Source organism: Rhinolophus sinicus, linkage group LG16 (assembly GCF_036562045.2).
Source record: "Rhinolophus sinicus isolate RSC01 linkage group LG16, ASM3656204v1, whole genome shotgun sequence".
In the NCBI taxonomy this organism is placed as follows: domain Eukaryota; kingdom Metazoa; phylum Chordata; class Mammalia; order Chiroptera; family Rhinolophidae; genus Rhinolophus; species Rhinolophus sinicus.
Genome location: NC_133765.1, coordinates 38,208,663 through 38,233,026, shown reverse-complemented (window position 1 = coordinate 38,233,026; position 24,364 = coordinate 38,208,663). Strand labels below are relative to the sequence as shown.

The 24,364-nt window shown below is 55.0% G+C and overlaps 1 protein-coding gene across 21 annotated transcripts in view; it reads left to right on the top strand.

The window, feature by feature from the left end:
• Positions 1–24,364, top strand: part of RIMBP2 (RIMS binding protein 2) — a 124,403-nt gene that overhangs the window by 56,343 nt on the left and 43,696 nt on the right. For 6 of the 21 annotated variants that reach the window (XM_074321025.1, XM_074321032.1, XM_074321033.1 and 3 more), the window contains 3 exons: positions 6,168–6,257; positions 10,853–10,975; positions 19,227–19,331. In XM_074321025.1, coding sequence (XP_074177126.1) covers positions 19,230–19,331 — 102 coding nt within the window. In that variant the 5' untranslated portion in view covers positions 6,168–6,257; positions 10,853–10,975; positions 19,227–19,229. Of the gene's footprint in view, positions 1–4,906; positions 5,326–6,167; positions 6,258–9,709; positions 9,815–10,852; positions 10,976–19,226; positions 19,332–24,364 lie in introns of those variants that run through there. The other 15 variants (XM_074321024.1, XM_074321029.1, XM_074321021.1 and 12 more) reach the window with 10 other exon arrangements.

The window sequence follows — 24,364 nt, the reverse complement described above, 5'->3', positions numbered from 1 at the left end:
GAGTGCCTGTGGACATGTTACACGCATGAACGCAGGCAGGAGAGATGAAGTGGGAAATGTATGAATTAAATCCTGGGAAACGTCTTGTAAGGTTCCTGGGAGGTGACACAGTTAATATCGATTTTCTTCCCAGCATTCACGTCCCTCCCTGGTCTGATCACAGCCTATTGGCACTTATCGCTACATGGGCATTGTGTGAAGTGGCAACTGAGGCAGCAGACACCCCTCCCTAGCACAGTTAGCCTTTCTCTGCCTTTGCTCTAAGTGTAAATCTTGGCGATACTTTTTCTAAGGAGTATTGGGATTACTTTGCCAGTGTGTGGTGTGTTGTCTCTTCATTGTAGTTCCCACATTAATTTAGAAACTACTGTCATGTCGGCTCCCAGGGTGGGCATCGGGCCAGCTGAGTCTGTGTGCTGGAGGGCATTTCTATTTAGGCTCGAAGATGCTCACTGTTGGTTCAGCTCCACAGAAAAAGACAAAATATCCACCAGCCTAGGTTACACATTTGAATTGGCCTGTCCTCCCCCAGTGGAGATCATGCTGAATAAAATGCACTCTGTCGGCATTTCTTACATGTTTCCTGGGGTTGATTAATTAGGGGGAAGTGAAATTATTAGCACAAGATATGGACATTTTCTCAGAGATGCTTTTGCAGAATCATTGGCACCCAGTCAGTTTTGCAGAAATCCTCTGAGAAATACCTCACCACACAGCTGCCAATCATGAGCGATTCCTCGAGGGGTCTCACCTGATTGAACGAAGCCCAGGTGATAAGATGGATGTGAGCCTTCCCAGGAGAGATCAGAGATGGCCTCTTAGGGCGTGTTCATGGAGATAACAGGAAGGTCACTTGAAAACGTTCTGCAGTCTAATAGACAGGGAGACACAGATCTTAGCCTCGGCTATGGACTTGCGATGAAAGGCATTGAAATAAGATCTATAACAAACCAGCCATTGCATTTTGTGTACAGAGATAGGACCGGGAGGTGGTGGCAAAAGTGGAAGCCCAGAACTTACAGCGCCAGGAAGGTCGTCTCAGCTCACTCCGTCATTTGCATCCTTCGTGTTCCAGAGTCATGTCTGTGACTCACATCCAAGCTTTTATTTTTGTAACACAGTGAAGCATGGCTTCCTCGTCTTCTGTTATTTCTGTTCATGCTTTCAGTGAGGGTGGTTTTTGGACAGTGGCCCATGAGCAGCGCACGTTGCTTTGCTACAGCAGCTGCTACACAGGAAGGTCTGGGCATCGTAACAGCAGAATAAAGGCGGAGGAAGGAGACCTAAGACAGGGATTAGGTCCTGGCAGAGGCTTCCTTCTTAGAAATGTAAATGGGGATTTCTTAAATGTGGTGAGTTTCTCTACTCCATCCTCACTGCGGAGCAAAGCCGAGGAATGCTTGGGAGCAGGAGGCCCCGGCATCAGGACAGTGACTGAGGGCCAGCGGGGAACAGCTAAGGTGCGGCCGTGGCCTGCATCCTCCCCGTTTGGGGTGACGCGAGAGTCATCAGGCCATCATCCCGCCCTGTCCCCGGGAGCGCTGTCCTCTCCCAGACCCCATTGCCAGGCTGCAGTTCCTTCTGCTGGGTTTATTATGCCCACGGCCTCCAAGTGGGAGCTGTTGGAAATGCCTTTCTGCAGCCAGTGTTAGCGTGGAATGTAGACCTTCGATGAATAATTCGTAAGTCTGCTGACAGTTACGAAATACCATGATGAGAAAACAGTCTGCCTTTGGTCTCTGTTATACCTGAAGTTTATATTAATAAGTCAAGGGTGGGGCTTTCCGAACAGTCCACTCAACTGTGGTCAAGGGATGGTTTTCCCCGTTATTTGGCTAGAAAACCAACTGTAATAAGTGATACTAAAGAAAGTCAAGGCTTGGAGATTTCTTTACATAAGCATATACACATGCTCAAGAATGTCTTTTTATTGTCTCCTAAAGAGGCTTAGCCGTCCTGAGGTTTGCTGTATAAGAGGAAAACAGACAGAATCATCTCCATTCACAGAATGGAGTCCAGGAGACACAAAAAGAACATGATAGAAAATGCTCAGGCACAAGAAACAGATTCCATTCTCAGTGTCTGTGGCAGAACGTGTTCACAACGCGAGAACTAGAACAGCACCAGTGGTGACAAGTTACAGCTGCCCTTCTCGTCACCCTCGGGGCTGGGGAGCCACAGGGGTGTGTGGGCCGCGGAGAATCCCAGTGTGGCCCCCTCTCCGCGTGTGTTGTAACCTGACCATTTGGAAGAGGCCTGCTGTGTGCGTGACGGCGCTCCCAGCCTGGCGTTGTCCCATGTCTTCTCACGCCTAGACTGAGGTTGCAGCTTTGGGGAAGAAGCCCACAGAGATGGAGTGGCCTTCTCGTCGCGTCCTGGCCAGGGGCACGTGACGCCACCATGGTTTGTCTCTGCTGACGTTGGCTGTGAGCAGGGGGGTGGCCAGGCGTCTCCACAGCAACGTCACTGTCCTTCTCTGCCAGACTCTCGTCTCTGGAGCAGGTCGCTCCCTCCAGCCCAGCCGCACTCAGGAGGGGGGTGGAGCTGTCTCATTTACATGGACTTACATTTAGAATTTCACAGCCGATGTGGCTGGTGGCAAACGTACTGGACAGGGCAGACCGGGAGGAATGTTCACGTTAGGGCTCTGGTATCAGGGGTGGGCTGTGGGACTGGTCGCTGCACCCCAAATAAATGAAGGTGCAGACGCTGTCATGTCATTGCAGTGGGAGTTTTTGCAGCCTGACTGCCTCGTTGGGCCAGTTTGTAGAAGCCCCGTTTTCATTTGCTTATGTAACTCATGGTTTCCATGATCAAGAATTTGATATGTGCTGAAGGGGAGCCCCGGGGTTGGAAGGAGAGAGCAGGATTCTGCAGCGCTGAACGAGGCAGTGGTGTTTTGTAACAAGATGATAAATCATCTCGTGAAAAGCGCACGTGTGTTTACAGACACTTAAATTGTTGTTGTTGCTGTTTGTAGAAGGGTCCCAGGGGGCTCCCTCTTCACGCTGACAGTTGTACCTGAGAACTTTTCCTTTGCACGTTAATAGCCGGCAAGCCCGGAGCTTCTGCGGGTACCCTGTCAAGGGTGACAAAACTCTCTGCGACTTCCTGTGATGAGTTTTCCTACGTGTTGTTCCCTTGTCCCACCATTATTCTTGACGCCTTATTGCACAGATATCCTCACTGCAGGCATCCCTGGTGCTTTGGGGAGGAGGTGGGCTGTAACTCACAAGTTGTCATTCACTGCATGTGGTGTACGGCACCTGGCAGGCTCATGTGAGGCAGAAATTCAGTTCTGAAGCCAGCAGTTGTGCCAAAATCACAGCTAGGAAAGGGGGACCTGGCAGTCCCGTGGCAGGAGCCGCACTGGACATACACCTCACAAGTGCCAGCTTTTCCCTCTGGCTCTGGGGAAGGTTGGCACCCACCGATTGACAGTGACATGCCGTGGTCGTTTGCATCTGGGGGACCAGTTGTCACAAGCGGCACTCAGTGAGGGGCGGTGCTTTCCACAGGACAGGCTCATGGAGACAGGCGTGGGGCATTGCGTCTTCTTCCCTTACAGCACTTCCGGCTCCGTTGCTGGAAGGCTGGGCGGCATCTTTAGTTTCTTTTCAGTTGAGGCGAAATTCATATAATGTAAAGTGAGCCTTTTCACCGAGCACCTTCAGTGGCACTTAGCACACTCCCAGTGTTGTGTAACCGCCACCGCTGTCTAGTTCCCAGACACTTTCATCCCCCAAGGGGAACCCTGTCTCCGGCAGCAGGCACTCCCCTGTCCCCGGCCGCGCCCGCTGCTTCCTGCTGTGGATGTGCCTGTTTTTGATGCTTTGTATTGTGCTATAGTCTGTGGCCTTTTGCCTGGCGTCTTTCACTCAGCATCCTCCACGTCACAGCGAGTGTCAGCACTCCACTCCTGTCTGTGGCTGAGTGATGCCCCACTGTGTGCGTGGACCACACCGCGTGTTTATCCGTTTTAAGCCAGTTCGTTTTAAGCCAGTTCGTCCTGTGTACGTGTTTGCTATGGGAGGGACTACATGCCATGTGTCTTTATTTGAATTAAGAGCGAACATTTAGCAACAGGTCTATTTCAGGTAAACACCCAGCGTTCAGGTTCCTGGAGGCCTAGCAGAGCTGGGGTGCTGGGCTCCCTTCCGACACGGCGCCACTTGGCCGGACGGGCTGCAGCTGCCCAGCGTGAGGCACTTGGCAGGTTCCCGTCGCTCTGGCACATTCTGTCTGGACGAGCTCGCCGTAGTCACCTGCTGTTCCCTGGGGCGTTTGAATTTCCAGCTCCTGCCCCAGCCCCTGTCCTGTTCCTTTGCCCTGATCAGAATGTACTTCTTGCCCATAAGTCTGCTGATCAGGAGATGGGACCGCAGAGGAGGCTGTCCTGCTCGACTGTCTTAGTGCAGATGAGTGGATATCAAAGTCTCCCTCCCTGTACTTGCCGGAGCCGCCCCTTGGGGGTGGGGTGGGGTCAGGGATGCAGGTACCAGCTGGTCAGCTGCCGGGGCTGGTCCTCCCCTCTGGACGCTGCTGTCTGGGTGATGGTTGTGCTTGCAGACAGTTAAGTCGGCAAACTGTGTGTCTGGGTTCTTACAGGGAGCTGCCGGCTCGGGGTGCGTCCACTAGGAAAACCCTAAACCCTTTTTGTGTGGCTTTAAATGTAAAGGATCTGAGACTCAAAACTGTTTCCTCTGAAATGCCCAAGGAGCCTATGGACAGCACAGCAGTTCCTGTCGCCGTTGTTATTTCAGGCCCGGAGGACGGAGCTAGCGGGTGTTTCCACGCAGTGGCGGGCTCCGTCCTGTGAGGCGTGAGTCACTGGCTCCCCCGCTCCTGGCCGTGGGCGTGTGTTGTCAGACCCCATTCCTGGGCACGGATGTGGTCAGCGGTCAACAGTGTCGCACGACAGCAGGGAAGCCAGAGGTGTCAGCCCCACTGCAGCAGAGCCGTGTGTGTGCACCTGTGAGCCGAGGCACGTGTGGCCGGCCACCCCCGTCCCCAGCCCTGCTATAACAGGAGTGTCAGATTATATCAAAGCCGCCGTCGTCCTCCTCCTCCTGTGAACTGTCACAGTAGTGCCGCCCGCGCCTGTTGGGAGATTCTCATTTTGTCATGTTGCAACTGCCAGCCCACATCTTTGGGGGCCTGTGGTCTCAAGCATGCGGCCGGTCCATGAGGTGGTCTGTGTTTCGCTTGGCGACATTCCTTTGGCGCTGCTGATGAATCCAGACGGGCTCGATTCAGCTGGAGCGGGCACAGCTCCCTGGGTGGGCTGCTCCGGCCCGTGCACTGGCAGCGATGCGTGCGTCCAGGGTAAGTCCCCCTGCTCGTCTCTGGCTCGTTAGTGCAGCAGCACGAGCGAGCAGAGGCATCCTCGGAATGTTCCCGAAGGACACGCACGTCAGAGTGGCCTCCATGCCTGTTACCAACGGGACGGGGCCACAGTCCGTCCCACGGCTGCACCACTACTGGGCTGTTTCGGGGGTAAACACCACGTGTGGACAAGGGAGGTGCTCGTGTCTGCGTGGGCTGGCGGGCGCGGACGGGCATGGTCACTCCTCCCGGGCGCTTCTGTGCTGATGAGGGGGCGCGTTTCTGTACCCGCCTGGGCGTCCGCTCGGGTGTTTTGTGGCTCTTGGAGCATTGGGGGGGGGTGTTTGGGGGGTGGTTTTGCCTTCCAGCTAGATCTTAGTGTGACTGGCCTCTCGCAGTGGGGAGACCCGTGTAGCTAGTAGACCTTGGGCTGAGTTGGGGGAACTGCACTGGGGTGACATGTGGACATCGCTCTCCCTTTGCGGTGACGTCATGGGTCAGTTTCCCGACTGGGTTTGGGTCCTGAGCTTTTCCCTTGAAACGGTTGATTTCATCAGGTTAAGCAGCTGACCTCGTTTTATGATATCCTTAGCTCATCACTGTAAAGTACCGTTACTCCCGTTTATAGTATCCTTAGGCCATCACTGTGCAGTATCGTTACTACCACTGCATAGAATAACTACAGCTCTGGAAGGAGGAGGAAAGCGAGCCCACAGCACAGGGCGTGGGAATTGCAGTCACGCCCCACCCAGGTCTTATTTCAGCTCAGACTCTTAACCGCCGTGCTTGACGGGGACTTGGTGAGCTGGGGTCATCTCACAACACCCTTTCCTCTGTCCTAGGAGGATGGACAGGAGTGTGCCACCCAGGGAACGCGTCGCCTGACACCCCAGTATGCAGCTCTTCCCACAAGGGCCCAGCAACTGGACAAGGTAACTCAGCGCCATTAACAGGCCACTGGGGGCAGGGAGGGCGGGGAGGGGCCATGTGACGAGCAGCTGTGCTCCTGGGGACTGACAAGCAGGCTTCTGGGGAGACACTGGCACCCACGTTCACAGCAGTGTTGCAGTAGGCAAAAGGTGGGGCTCCCCGTGTCCCCCAGTGACGAGCAGGTAACCACGATGTGGTCTGTCCCTGCGAGGGAGCTGTGGTCAGCCTGGGAAACAAGGAAATGCTGACACTTGCTGCAACGAGGATGAACCCTGAGGACATGATGGCGAGTGAAGCAAACCAGTCACCATAGGACAAATACCGCGCGATTCCGCTTTCATCAGGGACCAGAACCGTCAGATTCATGGAGTAGACGAGAGAGCAGATGGAGGTGCCAGGGGCCGCGGAGGGTGCGGGGAGTGAGTGTCTAATGGGGCAGAGCTTGGGAAGGTGACAGTGCTAGGGATGTGGTGGGGATGGTCACGCAGCATGTGAGCGCCTGGTGCCACTGGACTGGACACTAAAAATGGTTAAGAGGGGAAGTTTCATGTTATGTATATTTCAGCACATTTTTAAAAAAGACGTGTTTTTGGTTCATCCCCAGCTCTGCATTCAGCCCCCACGCTCTCCTGCCGTTTCTTTGCAGACCTGCTGTCAGGAAAGGCTCTGGCACTCACTCACACTGAGGTGGGAGCACGGGATGAAGCCAGGGGCATTTTTATTTGAACAGAAACAAAAATGGAGAATGAATGTGGTGTCCAGGCGTGAGATGTGGGAGCTGGAAGCAGGGAGTGTCGAGCGGGTGGCCTCTTCTCCCATCACTCCTGTTGCTCCTGAGCGGGGCTCACATACCTGACAGGTGGCTCCAGCTTCGCGAGGGCAGAGAGGGCACAGAGCCAGCCCCTGCGTGGCAGGGTTGGTCAGCGCCGGGCGTCATGGCCCTCAGGCCTCACCGCACGCCTGGCCCCTTTCCCGGACCTGGGAGCTGGCTGTGCTGGTGGGAGCCCTGTGCCCCTAGGGTTGTCACAAAATCCCACGTGAATGTTTCCCTTCACGTGGGGACCCCTCCTGCCACCGCCTCACCTGGCCTTTCAAACAGGCTGCAGGCCCAGTAAAGGAGCCGCCTCCCCGTAGCTCTGCGGGTAGGTAAGGGTGTGGGTGACTCACCGCTGACCAGAGTAGAGCAGTTTTCGGAGAGGAGGCTGGGAGACGGCGGGGCCACGCAGCTCTGTCCTGCTCCTCTGCTGTCTTTGTCACTCTGTGGTAGAGTCACTGCGGGAAACACAGAAGGACCACCTCTGGGGCTGGGCTCCCTGTGTCCCAAGGTAACCAGGGGCCATAGAAGGGGCAGGAGGGCTTGTGAGTGCCGCCAATGAGAGCATTCGATTAAATTCAGCACAGCCCCAGCTTCCTGGGGCCTGTCCATGGGACCTGCGGAAGCACAGGGGACCCTTGCGGTTCCCAGGAGACGGCTGGGAATTCCCTGATGCTAGCTTCGCAGAATTAATGATCAGCACTGTTAATTACGGGTGCAGGGGAGGTGTTGCCGGGCTCCGTCGCAGAGCCTGCCCAGAAGCCACTGCCTCCTAGCTGCGAAGTCAGAGATGGGGCTGTCTGGTACTGGGTGGGACCCGGGTGGCCAGCAGCCCTGCGGAAGGAAACAGGTGCTGGGACGCAGGACACGTGCACAGGGTGCCCAGTGCGCGTCTAGCCCACACACCCAACTTTTTACGGATTTCAGAAAAATAATTCGAATTTCTTACTCTTCTGGGTTCAAAGGGTCCCATTCAACCCCCCGAAATGGGGCTCCTCTAACAGGTCAGAGTTTGAGGACTTTCTCACTGAGCTAACTGTTGCCAAATGTTAGAAGCTGCTTTCCCACCTGGCGCCACTGTTGCTGCTGCCAAAACCTGTATTTTGACACAGAAATGAGTCGAGTGGCTGGTGTCCCCGCTTGTTAATGCACGGCTGTGTCTGTGCAGTGACAAAATCTCGGGCAGCATGCAGTACCTGGTGGCACCCAGAGTTCCGGAGCCTGGTCCTTGTCACTCGTGAAACCTGTGCCCTGTGAGCCTGTGACCTACGAGCTCTCACTTGCTGGCCAGAACTCGGCGTCCAGTGACAAACAACCGCTACGAACAGCAGTCACGCAACTCACTGAACAGCTGTCATCCCTCTTTTCTATCTTAATAATGAGAAAACTGTGGGTGTGACACATGTGCACATGTGGGATTTGTGGGGCTAAGTAGCGTTGGCTGGAAGGCGGGGCCGTCACCAGGGGCCACACCTGAGAATCGTTGTCTAGTTCTCCTTGGCCACCAACCAAAATCCTGTAAGACTGAACCATTCTTAACGTTCCACCACATCACGACAAAGGGGGAGCTTCCTGGTTCTTCACTGGGACATATGAGACCTTCTCATTTTTCCTTTCTGGAGGGGGCCGTTTATCTGTCTTAGTGACAGTCCCGCACGTCCTTCTGCTATTCTGAGACCTTTTCTCCTTTATAGCACAATGATCTGTCTCGTTCCCAGGAGAATTTTCTAGTGCATGTGCCTCTGTGACAGGGACGTGGGTTGCTCTCTGGGAGCGTTCTCTGTTCATGAAACTGACCAGTGTGGAGCTCCCACAGCAGGCAGCAGGGGCCAGGGGACTTGTAAGCCAGTGGGTCTCCCCACCTAGGCTCCTGGCACCATCGGGGCTGGCCAGGCCAGTGGGGCAGTGGAGCGAAGGCCCGAGATGCCAGCCCCACTTCAGCCCATGTGACGGGTATTGAGAGTTTTACCTGGAGGCATCAGTCCTGTTTCCCATCAGATCAGCTGCTACCAGATCAGAGAGGACGCCTTCCTCTGGGTTTATGAGCTGCGTAGAGCAGGGACCTGAGCTCAGTGGTGTAAACACCAGCGGCGTCATTGTTCTCATGTGACCAGACGTCCGATGCTCAGGGCAGAGGCACCAGCTGGAGCCAAATTCACAAGATCAGGTGTGGAGGTGGGTGGGCATGTGCTGGCACTGGGAACAGTGCATGCAAAGGCCCTGGGGTGGCAATGAGCTTGGCTTGTTTAAGGGACAAGAAGAAGACCATGGTGGCCCAAGCATGGTGACTAGTGACAGTAGCAGGCCACATCAGACAGTTTGTGGGGCCAGATGCTGCAGAACCTTGCAGGCTAAGCCAGGAGGTCAGTGTATTCTCATTTCCATGGACGCCACAGGAGGTTTCAGTCAGGGAGCAGCAAGATCTGACTTCCATCTCAGAAAGCTGCTGCTGGCCGCTTTGTGACCGGTGTGTGGGGCTTTCAAACTCTGCTCCCAAGCTGCCGTTTCTTGACTAGATAGAACGTGAGAAGTGATAGCTTCCAGCAAACTGCTCCCCTTGGTGGGGAAGTTCAAGTGTGAGTATAGTTTCGTTCAGATAGGTCATGTCATTTTCACCGGGAGCATTTGATTTGTGCCCAGGTTCACATCACGCTGGAGCACGTGGCATTAAGGTATTTCTGCAGATGAGACCTCTGTGACCTTACCAGCAGCATCCGCGTGACCCTGTCCTACTTAGAAGGCCAGGTGGGTGCCTTCCCTCCTTTTGGTGCCACAGAAATTGTCAGGTTCAACTAACACTCTGGACATAAAGTGTCTCACACAGAAAGGACTTCTGTAGCTGAAAAACATGACTTTGGGACCATCTGTTATGGAAGCATAATTCATGTAACTTGGCGAGGAGGCGAAGAAATGAGAAGTCTGTGGTTGTGCTGCACAGTGGAAAGGAATGGGGAACAGACCCCGGTAACTCTCCATGGCCGGCCCTTCTCTGTCCCAAAGATGCCACAGGAGAGACTGAGAGGGGCAAGTTCTAACCATGGTCCTAGGGCCTGCAGTCTGGGAATGGACGTGCTTTCCGAGGTGACTGGAGCAGCCATCATGCTAGTCCATATGGAGCCTTCTCACTACTTTTATCCAGTTTTAAGACAGGTGAAATTTTTAGGCAAAAGAATTAGAATTAGCGCAAGCCATCAAAGGGAATCTGCTGGCCCCACTAAATGGATGGCAAAGGTCAGCTTCAGGCACAGCTTGATCTGGGTGCTCAAATGATGTCCTCAGGCTCCTGCTTCTCCCTCTGCGTCTCTCGGCTGTTTTCAGACAGGTCATTCCCTCATGGTGGCAAGTGGCGCTGCACCTCCCGCCTTTTGTCCTCAGCTTTCCACGTCCAATGGGCAAAAGAGAGAGTCTGCCCAGGCTCCTACACAAGTGCAACACCTCACCCTTTGTGGATGCGATTAAGTCACATGCCCCGCCCCAGCCAGTCTCTACCAGGGGATGGGATTACACTGCAGGCCAGGCTGGGTCACACCCCCAGTCCTGAGCCAATCCCTGTGGCTGTGGGTGGGATGAAGAGGGAGGCCGTGTGCTGATTGGCCAGCCCTTGGTCACATGTACTCACCCCAGCCCGGGTGGATCCACCATCAAATCCATGACTAGGGATGAGGGAGGGGAGGATTCTCCAAACAGAAATTAAAGAGGACGTGCTCGGTGCTGGCTGGGGACACGTGCCCGCGCTGCGCTCCCGCGTGTTGTGAACAGTCCTCTCATCCTTCCCACTTGCAGGTGAAAGCAGAGTGTGCTCGGCTCAGCCACGCCATCACCACCGTGACCAGAGAGCGCGACTCGGCCGTGAAGGACAGACACCAGCTGCAAGCCAAGCTGGAGAGCCTGGAAGAGGTCCTAAAGGTGGGGGCAGCCGTCCCACTCCCCGGGGTCCGCGAGGGGGGGGCTGCGGGTGCAGGAGCAGGACGAGGGCGCAACTCTTTTCCAAGCCTCCATCCAGACTCAGGACTCTTGGGGCTGTTTCTACCCTCGTTATGGTCTAAAAAGCGGTAAAGAACAAAATCCGACTGTTTCTGAAAGCGCTCCGAAAAGCCAGTTACGCATTTGCACTTCTTAGGATGTTAAGCACAGCTGAGCCAGGCGCTGGGCAGCGAGGCCGCGCTTTGGAGGTCGGAGGCCAGAGGCGTTTTCCAAACCGCAGGACTCTGTTCCTCACATGTCCGATGCGCTTTGTTACGAAGAGACGAGCTGAGTCAGAAAACCACTCTCAGGGAGCAGGATGGGGTGCTGCTCATGCAGTTCTGATGGGCCGGGGTGGCCTTCGGTATTTAATGGGGGTTCATTCGCTGCTGGTCTCACTGAGTTAAGCGGAATGGATTCTCTGACTTCCCCCCTTTCTTCTGCCTCCCCCGCCCCCCAACTCCAGTTCAAGCCGTTGTGTCTCAGTCTAGTCGTGTAGGACACAGCTCCCTGGCCCGTGCTGGTGTGATGAGCCTTGTGCTCCCCACCCCCTGGCTGAGGCCACAGCAGCCCAGCTCCAGGGAGAGCCGTTGTTCACAACCTTAGCTGTAGAGGGCGCAGCTCACTGGCCCATCTGGGAATCGAACCGGCAACCATGGCGTTAGGAGCCCGACGCTCCAACCACCTGAGCCACTAGGCTGACCCTTTTTCTTTTTTTTCTTTTTTTTAATGTTTTGGGTTGTCAGAGTGGGGAAGCGTTTTAAAACATGACGCAGTAAAGTAGTACCACCTGCAGTGCCACCGTCTGTACCTACACCACTGGGTCGTTGTGTGCAGGCATAGAGCAAGGAGCCCTGCTGCCCACGGGCCCTCCTTCATCACAAGTGACTATGGCTCTGTCCGTGATAAGTGGGGACACTGTGGGGGCTCTGAGGGGAAGCACTTCAGTGGGGGGGGGGACTGGGTGAGCGGGAAATGGGGGCTGCTGCAGGGACGGGGCTTCTTTGGGGCGTGATGAACGTGTGATGGTTACACAGCCTGTGAGGACGCCCACAGCACTGAACTGTGCACTGGAAGAGAGTGAGTTTTGTGGTATGGGAATGGTGTCTCAAGTGAAAAACAAAGATGCCCTGTTCTCATGCTGGCCCCGCGTGGGAACCACGTGTGCCGTGTGGTCTCCCCTCCATGTGTCTGTGTTCCTGCCTCGAGGGGTGACCAGGCCAGTCTCCCCGCTGCCGGACTGGGTGAAGGGCCCTGTGTTCTGACCGGCACTGAGGGCCCTGCCGCCCTCCTGTTGGCCCTCGGGGCGTTGCATCTGGAGACGCACAGGCTCACGTCCAGGTCCGGCCCATCGTGCCCTGCAAACAGTCCTCGCCTCAGCTGCCCTGCCGTCTGGGGGGGACACGCCACGGGTGTCAGGTGCCCTGAGGGGGACAGACAGGGGAGGATGCCTCTGCCGGACCTGGGTGAGCTTGGAGACTTTGGGATAGGGGCTTCCAGGGCCTGGTAGCTGCACTGTGGTCTGGGAGGGGAGAGCTGTGATCTGGGTGGGCACAGCCCTCGTGCCCATAGAACGGGTGGTCCTGGTGGCAGGACCTTCGCTGAGTGGGCGTGTCTGTCAGCAGGAGGGCAGCAGGGACAGGTGGAGCTGGCAGCCAGGGCCCCATGGGGACAAGTGACAGTGTTACGGGGCCAGGGTGCTGGCAGTTACCGTCCCTTGGTCTCCAGCTGGCACCACACGCGTTTGTCCTGTTTGTCACCTGGCAGCCAGCGCTGTGTTGTTCAACTAGCAGTCAGAGCTCAGCTGCCTCCCCTGTGCTCCGCAGGCCCCAGTGCGCGGACCCAGCATCAGCCTGAGCCCTCAGCTGGCCCTGGGGGCTGCACTGCCTGGTCTGCCCGGAGCTCACTGCCTGGCACAGGGGGCTGGCGGGGAGCCCTGGAGCTGCGCCTCAAGGGAGATTTGCTCTATGGAAAGGGAGACGGGGAAGAAGTGGAGATGTGACAAGATTTGGCCTTTCCACAGGGTCACTGTGCTACACTGGAAGGAACGCAAATGTCTTGCAAATCTGCAAAAGCCTGTGAGAGCTGCCGGTGTCCACACAGGGTTCCAAGAGCAGGAAGGGACAGTGGGGTGATGAGCCCCCTACGGCAGTGAGGTGGGGAGTCCCCATGCTCTTGGATGGAACCTGCTAAACTTTGTTGTGTCAAAGAAGCGCCCTCAGCGTGGTGGTCGTGTGTTTTGTAAGCGTTGCCCGACTGGAAAGCACAGTGATTTTCATGCTCTCCTTCTGGTAGTTCTGTCACAGTAACAAAAGGGCCATTTCAAAATTAGCCTTTTTTTCCCCCCTGAGCCAGTGGTGATGAGAAGGGAGCAGGTGAGTGCTGGGCTGGCTGAGATGCGGCTGCTTGATTAGAAAACCCCATCCTTTCCGTAAACTTGAGTAAAACCACGGACTTGCATCGCAGAAGTTGCCTGGTCTGCACTGAGTGTGACGTGCAGTCTCTCGTGGTCAGTTTGATCGGAATTGGAACCCAAACCAGTTTCAATCAGCCCAGTTTGCTGAGAACCAAGAAGTGCACCAGGCTCGAGGGCCGTCCAGGAACATGCCAGGTGGTGGAGGTGGTGCAGGGCTCCTGTCTCAACACACCTGGGCGGTGGCCCCGCTCCGACCCCAACCTCCGTCTGGGGGAAGCAGAGGCTGGCCTGGTTAGGGCGGGGCCTGTGACGAGGTCACAGAACTGCACCAGCACTGGGTTTACTGAACTGCAAATGGAACATATTTTTTTCCTTCAGAATATGGAAGCATTTAGTGAAGCAGACAAGACTGAAATGGGGCCTGTTTTCTAAGACGACCCAGCGAGAATCGTACTGAAGCTGATGAGAACCCGCCCCCGTGAAGCAAACCAATAACGTTTAACCTGATCTGACTCCCTCCTGATTTTTGTACTTTGAAAACAAATAATTGATGAATTCATCATGTATGCATACGTTTCTATTTCTTTCCAGGGACATGGTCAAATTGCCAAAATCGTTACATGTAATAACATGCTCAAATAATGTGAATGGAAATAGGAAAGTTAGATATGGAGAAATGAGCACTCAGGTGCCAGCTGGGAGTTTAGACACAGTTACTCTAAGCTTCTAATCTGGCCCGTGCTTCCTGGCAGCCTGGATATAAAAGGAAATGTGAGCTGTTACATAACTGTCACTCCCGCGGCGGGAGACCAAGTTCCCCAGGAGAACAAAGCAGACACACTGAACCTGGTTTTCACTTAGAAAGTTACGTCCGAGGCTGCAGATTCCTCCCGTGGAGGTTACCTTCAGGAACAGCTTCTTAGCCATGGAGGGACCGTTTTCCCCAGCTGTCTTCCTTCGGGGACCATCCTTGGGGGGAACTGCTAAAGCCAGATTGCACGACACACACGAGCAACCCTAGGGGAGTTCTTTTCGGTGGGAGTTGAAGGACACAAAGAGGACTATTCCTGAGCTGTTGGAATTTAAAATTCCAAGCGATGAAGAGCCCTGGGGTCTGAACACAGTGAGATGGCTGAGGGGCTCCTGGCGCATGCCCACCTTGTCCGGTGGGAGCCAGCGTCCTTACCAAGGCAAACGGGCGCGTGAGGCACGTTGTGGGGCACACAGGTAGGAGGCTCACGGGACGCGTATCGCCTGACGTTCCTTCACTCACTCACTCACTCACTCCCTCACTCACAAGTGCTGGCTGAGCCCCGGCTGTGAGCCAGGCCCCGTGCTAGGCACCAGGGATACAGCAGGTAGCACAGCAGAGCAGGTCATCCCCCTGGGAGAGAGTCAGCGAGGAGAAAGATGTAACATCAGGCAGTGCTGGTGCTTTGAAGAAATATTAGGATGAAGCAGGAAGAAGTGATACAGTGACACTTCAAAAGAGTCATGGGGGGCCCTACGTAAGGCTGTCCCCTAGGGCCCAGTCGGCACTCAGCGGCCTCTGTCACCTTCATGAAACAGAAGTCCAGGCACCAGGGATACCTAGAAGAATAAAGGATATTCAAGGTGTCCTTGAAGAATATTTCTTCAGGGATATATATATATATTTTTTTTTTCTTCTTAGATTCTACTTTATTTGGTAAAACTCGGAAACTAACCACCAATTCACGTCCGCCCACCTCCTTCTCTCTGAAGAAGGCAATTCCCCAGAGTCATGGCCCTATGCTGCCTACACCCACCAGCGGCCTTTGATCGCAGAGATTGACTCTGATGTCCTCACTACAGGACGCTGCACTCCACCCCCCCTCCACCCCGTCCTTTCGCCCTGACCCCTGCCACGCCCCCTGGCACCCCGGGCCCAGCTGCATGGGCTTTCCCTGTGTCTCCAGAACACACTGCACTTGTTTCCACCCCAGGGCCTTTGCACGTGCAGTTTCCTCCACGTGGCATGCGGTCTCCCTCGGTCTGTATTTCTGGCTCCTGGTCAGTTAGGGCTCGGTGTCACGTCACTTCCTTTCCTGACCGTTTTATCAGAAGCAGCCACCTGCCTGCCAGTTGCTATCATATCGCTTCTTCTACTTTCTTCAAAGAAAACCTACCCTGCTTGTTTCAGTTGTTTACTCGCGTATTATTTTTCCCCTTCAAAGATGTCATATCTGCGAGAGCCCGAGGAGCAGTGATGGCTTCACTGCGTGGGTGAGCTAACAAGTGAGGGCGTGAGCAATCACCGCCTGCGTGAGGCGTGACTGAGACATGAACAAGTGAGTGAGAGGCTGCGTGATTGCTGTGTGGCCTGTCCCTGCAGACACAACCTGCCATCGTGGAGAATGAGCCACGAGCAGTGGAAAGCCTGTGGTCCCGGGTGCTTGTCTGGAAGGATGGCTTCTGGGGCTTGCAGAGGTTCTGCAAACATGCAGCCACAAATCAAGTGTCTTGTCTTTCTGGCAAAGACTGAGTCTCCAAGGAGACAGACTGCTGGAGGGGACGTGCTTTCCAGCATGTACGGGGCCCCGGCTGGCGACTGTGGGATGAGGACGCCCGGCACCGAGCCCCGCTCCGCCCAGCCCCACAGTCCTGCAGTCTTGGCGCAGGGTCTGACCTGGTGATCAAACGCAGCGAACCGTTTTCCTTCCAGCTTCTCCACTCGAGCATCCTGCAGAAAAGCTGGAAGTGGTTTTTTTACTACATGAGTTTCCCTTTGCTGGTGTTCAGAGCCCTCTGGGTCTCAGCATCTTACAGCTCCTGTGAAAAGGAAACGGCCCTTGGGGTGAGCAGCCCGCCTGTCCCGTGTGTCTTCTTGCTCAGTGACTCTGTCTGTCAGACGGAACAGACAACTGTCTTTCTTTGAGGGCAGGACGGGAGCCTGGAGGGGAGCCGGCTCAGCCCACGTGTTGGGTTTCTCTGCCCAGCAGTCAAGGCCCAAGTGGGAGACACATCCGCCCCCGTGATGTGAGGTTGACATGATTCAGTTTGCTCTGTGTCGCACCTGAGCTTTCCCGGGAAGCAGCATCGTGACATTTATGGGCTACTTAAGCGCTCGAGTTAATGTCAACATCCCGCTATAAATAGTACTGTTTGAAGTATAAATACGGCCCCAGGCAGAGCCCTTTAGCGGGTGTGTTTGCTGTGCTGTGTAATCCTTAGTATTGTTCAGATGTGAAGTGTCCCCGTGGAGCGTGGCCTGTGTCCCGGGACCGACCGGGGAGGATGTTTATATAAGGAAGTGGAGTCGCATATTAGAAGGTGGGGCCAGGTGGTGTTGGGGCACCAGGCAGGCCTTTCTTCTCAGAACCGTGGCCCCTCGTGCGCCCAGGGAGCGCCAGAATCACGGTGGCTCGTGGAGGCTGTGAGAGCCATGGCCTCCCAGGGGCAGGCTGGGCAGGAGCGGGGAGAGGTCACGGAGCAGGGACCCTTGTGTCACGTGCCTTTGAGAGACTGGCCCTTGACGTGGACAGAGGGGCCTGCGTGGTCATCTTGGCAGGAGGGTTTTGGCTGCCAGTGGAAGGGAGTCACTGAAAATGGCCGCGTAGTGGGAGTGGGACGTGATGGGCAGTGCAGACTCCCTGTGAGCCCCTGTGGGGGGCGGAAGCCACGGTGGGGCAGCTGAGGGCTGAGTCCCCAGTGAGTCTGTCCCCTCGGCATTAGCCCTGGACACTCTCCCTTGAGGGCATATATTTTCACACATTTATGCTTTGCTGACAACTACTTCCTGTGGACTCGGCTCATTAAGCTGAGAGATGTAAACGCCGTTTCCATTTGTCTCCGTCCCTCTGCTCCATGAGCTGACCTGTCCTTTCATCTCTAAGGAACAAGCTCACAGACGTTGTGTCCCTGTGTGTCCTCAGGGACCCCACAGCCGGCAGCTGCAAGCCTGGAGTGGCTGTGTGTTCACTCGGTGTTTCTAATGGGCTCCTGGAAGGAAGAGGGTCTCCTCCTGCCACTGCTGACTTCCTTCCGGAGCCAATAAGGATCGCGGGGCTGCATTGGCTCTGCCCCTTCCACAGCGAGCAGAGGCACGAGAACGGGCTGCCACAAAGCACCCAGACAGTGTGCAACTGTTCGCCCAGACCAGGAGGGCTGCCCGCCGCTCCCTGGTCGTGTTTCACGGTGAAATGCAGTGGCTGAGCGGCCGCAGCCAGGCGGGCTCAGTGGGTAGGCGTGCACTGGCTCGCTCGTGTGCCACGCTGGGATGGCGTCCAGGCTCTCCTGCATGGCACTGTGTGGCCGGAAGCCAGTCGCTCAGCTCCTGTCTGCTAGGAACAGTGAGCACGCATCAGCTCAGCATGACACAAGGAGTGCCTGGCACGTGGCATGTGCTTCCAAGTGGTAGCTCCCGTTCTTCTGTGCTGCCTTCATCTTACCAGTGCCATCGTCCTAGTCACTCACTGTCAGGCTGGCAGAGTCCCTGGTCACCGCATACGTTCTATGCCCTGGGTTTAGTAGTAGAGCAGCATTACATGAGACTGGATTACAGGGCATGGTGCTCCATGGTCCCACGTCACGTGGCACTGAATTACGTGACACTGTTACATGACACTATTACATGACGCTCAATTATGTGACACTGTATTACGTGAAACTTACGTGACACTGAATTACGTGACACTGTATGATGTGACACTATTGTGTGACACTGTATTACATGACACTGTTACGGACACTATTATGTGAAACGATTACACAACACTGTATTACATGACACTATTATGTGACACGTGGCACTGTATTACGTGACACCCTTACATGATACTTACGTGACACTGTTATGTGACACTATTACGTGATACTGTAAAATGTGAAACTATTATGTGACACTGTATTATTATGGGACACTGTATTGCATGACACTGTATTACATGACACTGCACAAGGTCAACGGGGAGGGGTTTTCTTATATTCAGAGTAACGGGTAAGACAGCACTCAATAGATGCCAGGCACTATTCTAACTCATGTGATATTCAAAACATTTGTATGAAGCAGGTGTCAATTAATAATTAACATTGGTTATGTGTTAATTAAACTCAGGGTTGAACTCTACCCTGCCACGGAAGACAGACAGCTGTCATGAGGAGAGCACAGCCAGGGGACACCCCCAGCTGCCCAGCAGATGGACCTGGCTGACAGGCCCTCAGGGGTCTGTGTGGAGGGAGAGCGATGGCAGTTGCTGAGCGCTCTGGTCCACCAGCGTGACACGAGCACACAGCGCCAAGCCTACATTCAGCTGCTCCATCGAGAGCCTCAGATTTGAATTTGCACGGCCACTTACCAGCTGTGTGACGAGCAAGGAAACCGCCTCTGTGCCTCAGTTTCCTCCTCTGTAGAATGGGGCTTGTTAGAGTACCTACATCCTACGATTATTATGAGGATGATATGAATTAAATAGCACTCAAAAGTTTGGAACAACCCACTACATAGGGAAAGGTCAATAAACCGTGGCTGTTGTTTGCATGGGACCGAGGACAAGATGGAGAGAAGAGAGACAGAATTTTTTAAAATGAGGAAAAAGAGCAGCTCCCCCTTGCACGGGAACCTCTAGTTCTGCTCAAATGCTCATTGCATTTAGAATATAACACGAGCAGGAGGTGGGAGCCTTGTTGCTGCCAGGGCTTCCCCCGTTTGCCCCACCGCCCTCAGGAAGAGCCCGGGGAAGCGGAGCGGGGGGCTTGCAGAGCACGGCACACAGACAGCGCTCCCTGCACGGCCGCCTGACCTCACCCTGTCCCCCACAGCACATGCGAGAGGCTGCTGAGCGGCGGCAGCAGCTGGAATTGGAGCATGAGCAAGCGCTGGCTGTTCTCAACGCAAAACAGCAGGAGATCGACCTTCTGCAGAAGGTAAGGGGCTGCACCGCCTGGGTACGCGGGCAGAGGGAGGAGGCGGGCCCTCGGCTGTGGGTGCGGGCTGGCTGCGCCCCCAGCCTGGTCACAGGCCCCAGAGTGTGTCCCTCCTCCCTGGCCTGCAAAGGCTCGGGGGCTCTGTTTCCCTGTGCTCTCTGGTTTCTCCCAAGCTGACTTGGGTTCATGTTCATGCTACAAAAGCCAATGGATGCGTAACATTCACTGCTGGCGAGACTGCAGGGGAAAGGCAGTCTCCTGGGGACTGTTGGTGGGTGTGAACTGCTTCAGCTTTGGGGCAAGCAGCCTGACAGTGGCAGCTGAAATTAAAAACACGCATACAGTCGGATCCTGCAACTTTCCACCCTGGAAATATGCCTGCAAGACACACAGTTCAAAAGGATTTTGACTTTTTTGTAGCACTGTTGTGTGGTTGGGAGACGGGAGATGGATTAAATTCGGTGCCATCCGAGGGCACGGTTGTGTCAGCCGTGGTCCATCTACACTGCAGACCAGTCTGACGTCAGTAAAAGGAATAATTTTGGTTTATATCTGTTACCTCGGCAAATTGCGTGATGTGTTATTAAGGGAGCAAATCAAGTTTCAGGGTAATATTTATAGCATCTCATTAACGGGGGGAGAAAACAAAAAGAAGAAAGAAAAAAGTAAGAGGAGAGGAAGAGGGCAGGAGAGAAACCAGAGGGAGGGGGAGTGGAGGAGGCAGAGGGACTGAGCAGGTGGGGACGTGTCCCCAGAGCACCTGCGCTGATGGGATGGGGGCTGACATGTAGCTCCCCCCCGGCCCCATCTTTAGAAGCCGTGGTCCTCCTGTGTCTCAGATGTGTATGAGGTTCTCTTTTTTGGAGCCGGGGGATTTGGGGTCCTTGTGTGTCAGTCTCGTCTCACTTTCTTTCAGAAGCCTGGTGCCCACCCCCGCCCTGAGGGCAGCGGCCCTTGCAGCCAGAGCCCGTCACGGTGGGGCAGGCGCAGGACAGAGGGATGGAAGCAGACGCCCTGGGGGTGCCTAGCTGCTGGGGAGTGGGGGGCCGGCGACTCCTCCACCCAGCAGCCTCTCCAGGCCTCTGGTCTCAGAATGAAGGGTGTAGGATGTCTCTGCCAACCCTGCTGGCGACAGGCCTGGCGGGGGCTGTGGTCGCCAGCGTTTATTAGCAGAGCCAGTGCATCAGGTGGGGGCTTCAGATGCCGTTTCTCTAATCATTGATGGAGATCTCGTATCAGGGGAGATTTCATTACGCCAGTGCTGATAGGGCCTGTCCCAGCCTTATTACCTGTCATAACACGGTGGCTGGCGCACGGAGAGGCAGTATTTCATTAGATGCTATCAGCCAGGGCGCTGCAGACAGCGTTGTTGCTCTGCCCTCCTCCCGCCCGGCTCGGGACCTTCCGGTGACGGGGACGTGGCCACGGTCTCCTGCGCCCATTCCCGGCAGCCCTGGCAGCCGTGTCCCCAGGCTGTGTGCCTGACAGGTGACCAGACTGCGGAGACAGCGTCTGTCCAGCAAGGCAACAGGCGGCTTTTCTCCGCAGAGCCTGTGGCGCCGGGGAAGCTCACGGGAGCCACTCCACTCTTTAGCTCCCACGTTCTCGTCTGCACACCGTCCAGTCTCCTTTGCTCCTTTTTCCTCTGCTTTCGTCACTGTCTCTCTTTTGGACACACAGATGCTTCATCAGTGGGGAGCAGAGGAAGCGAAACTGACGAAATACACGTGTCAATTTTGTAATTTCTCAGAGCTCTGAGTTTTAAAACAAGTGTTAGGAGAGAAAGGTGGGACCTTGAGTGAAGCCAGAGTGAATTCTTTCCAGAATTCCTGTCTCCATTTGATGCCCAGCGGGGAAGGCCATTGTGCCACACTGGCTGACTGCATCATTCCTTCCTTCCTTCACTCATTCAGTAAATGTTGGCTGTCGCTGCTCAGCCGTCGTTCTGGAAACTGGGAACACAGGGCGGGTAGGACAGGGCTCCTGCCCCCACAGAGTGAGTGTGAGCAGGGAGGTGACGAAAGAAAATGCTCTAAAGGCAGCAAACAGAAGAGAGTGGTAGATGGAAGGGGCCACGCGTTCAGACGGGCTGCGGGTTAAATGTAGAGAGATGGCCCTGCCCGCTCATGTGCACGCAGGAAGCGGCTCGAGTGCCTAGGAAGGAGGCCGTGGCCAGGACGCAGGCCATGCAGAGCGGGCGGGTGCGTCCTGACCCCGGACGCTGGGTTGGCTTTAGGAAGGGGCTTGACTTTGTTCCAAGGGAAACGGGACCGTTAGAGGGTCAAGCAGGGGATACAGGTCTGAGTCACATCCTTTAAAACCGTGATGGGTGTTGGTTTGTAGAAGAGCAGGGAGGCTGGTTGGCACCACGACCAGGAAGCCTGGTACCTTGACTGGGCTGGTGACAGATGGAAGGAGGCGGACACGTTTCAGTAGGAGTCAGGAGGAAGCGTGAATCAGGTTTGCTCCTGGGTGGGCCGGAGGGCCGAGGGGCGGGCACGCAAGCGAGAGAGAAAGCAAGGGTGACAGGCTCCCAGTTTGGTGTAGACCTGTCGGGAAGGGCAGCCTGGCCACACAGCTGACTTCATTCTGCGTCGACTGAAGGCCAGTCACAGACGCACTGAGATGGACACCTGTGAAATGGACATTGTTCTGTTCTGGAACTTGAAAGAAAAGTTTAAAAAATCATTGACAGCCATGACTGCAAGCAAGCTATTCCCTCAGGGATCCGTCAGGTTCAACTGCTTTGTTTCTACACAACAAAAACCCAAACTGAATATTCAGATCTGGAGAGTTTTGCAAGACCCAAAACACACAGCTTCTTTCAAATCTGCTCAGTGGAGTCTGATTGTTGGCGAAATTTTCAGACGAGGAAGGAAAGACTCCAGGTTGTAAATGAAGGAGAGATGCTGTCCTACTTCTAGGCCGTTGAGCATCCCAGTGTTTTCATTGGATGAGAAAAGCGGTGGGTGGGGCGTTTTCTTTTCCATGAACATCGCAGGGCAGGGTGGACGCTGCTGCCAGCCTATGGGGAGTGGGACGGCACATGAAGATGGACTTTTCCTGCCCTGGGCTGTCACTGCCCCGGAACAAGGCAGCACTTACAGACTGGTCCCCTTGGGGAGTCAGCTTCACCCCCACCCGGGCGCCCTGCATGAGTGTCAGGGACCCGGCACCCAGCCCGGGCCCAGCGTCTCCATCCCTGCAGGCTCAGTGCCCTCGGCCCCATTCAGTGGTGGGAGAAGGCGTGCAGGAACGTGCCAGTGAAGACAGTTGTGAGCAAATGAATGCATGGTCAGATGCCACAGGCAGGTCTCGGGGAAATCAAGGTGCAGTAAGGCCGTCGGCCAGCCCTGAGCTCCGTGCACGCGTAGCTAAATAAGTAAATAAGAGGCCCCCAAGCAGAGCCCAGTCCCACCTGCCGGGCCACGCCACCTGGCTTCCCGGGGGCCACGTGCTTGCTTCATGGTGATCAGGGAGCCAAGTGCTTGGTCCTCACTTTCATTCATTCAGCAAACACTTGGTGAGCAGCACAGGTCAGCAGTACTTCAGGGCCTCGTGACGCAGCAGTGAGTAATGACAACGCTACAGCCACACTGGATGTTCATTCTAAGTGTCATGATCGGGGCCCAGGAGCTTAGCTACAGCTCCCAGGAATGGCGCCCTCTGCGCCCCACCAGCCTCTGCCATCCCAGCCCAAGCTCCCGGCGGCGCTGGGGTGGCTGCTTTGTACCCGCCTGTCAGGCGGGGGTGACAGGACACCCACCGTCGCTCCTGTGCACGTCTGCCCCCCCAAGCACTGTGTGCGTGGGCTCCCCACCCATGGCCGTCTGCTTCCCTGGATGCTGGCCTCTCCTGAGCTTGCCTGAGGGTCACGTCCCTCTCGTGTCACTGTGCGGAGGGAAAGCGTGTCTGGATGAAGCCCGCATCTTCCCCACGAGTGAGCGGGGAGCGGGCAGGGGCCCCGAAACGAGCCTCGCTGAAGCTGCTGCTGAGATTTTGAAACAATTCACTGCTGCCAGTTTTCACTGTTAATTTTAACCATCTATTCTGGTCGCCCAAATGGCCCAGCTTGCAAGGAGCTACGAACACGCACTCCTGACTATTGCTGGAAGCCGGAAGCTAAGTCGTCACTGCCAACTTGGCTGAGTTTTAACAGCCACTGTGAAGCTTTTCGTCGTGTTTTTTCCATCCTGCCATTTTAAAACTCTCTTTGACTCAGCTGGCTCAGTGGTGATGGTATTTATAAAACCCGAATGTGTTCTTTGGTGGTTTGCCATTTCCCCCTGTTTTGTCATGTATTGTCGTTCCTGTTTTTGGTTTGAAAGGAACAGTTTTCAGCGGTTGAAGATTGTGCTGAATTCCAGAATGGTGTAATTAATTGGTTGTGCTCGCTTCACGTCCCAGCTCTTAAAACCCTCATTCTCACATCCTCATGTGAGAATGGGATGCAGATGAGTGAGTGTGACAGTCTTGGGCCACTTTCCACTTTTCTGCGCTGGGGAAGCCAAGCTTTCCCACCCACGGAAGTTTGCGACTGAGAAATGGATGCTGTTAGGATGGCGCTCACGGGCTGTTCTCCAGGCACCTCCAGAACTCATGATTCTTTTTTAAACATTAAATTTATTGGGGTGACATTGGTTAATAGTTATGTCAGCTTCAAGTTCACATTTCTGTAACACATCAGCAGCTGTGACTGCACTGTGTGCTCACCACCCAGATTCTAGTCGCCTCCGTCACCGTATATTTGACCCCTTTTACCCTCGTCACCCTCCCCCGCCCCTTTCCCCTCTGGTGACCACCGTTCTGTGTCTGGGAGTCTGTTCTGTTTGTTTATTCATTTGTTGCCTTCTGTTTTATGTCCCTCATATGAGTGAAGTCATAGGATTCTTGTCCTTTTCCCTCTGACTTATTTCACTGAGCACGGTACTCGCATGGTCCAGCCATGTTGCCCCAAAGGGCAGTATTTCACCCTTTCTATGGCTGAGTCCTGTCCCGTTGGATGTACCACGTCTTCTTTATCCCATCGTCCA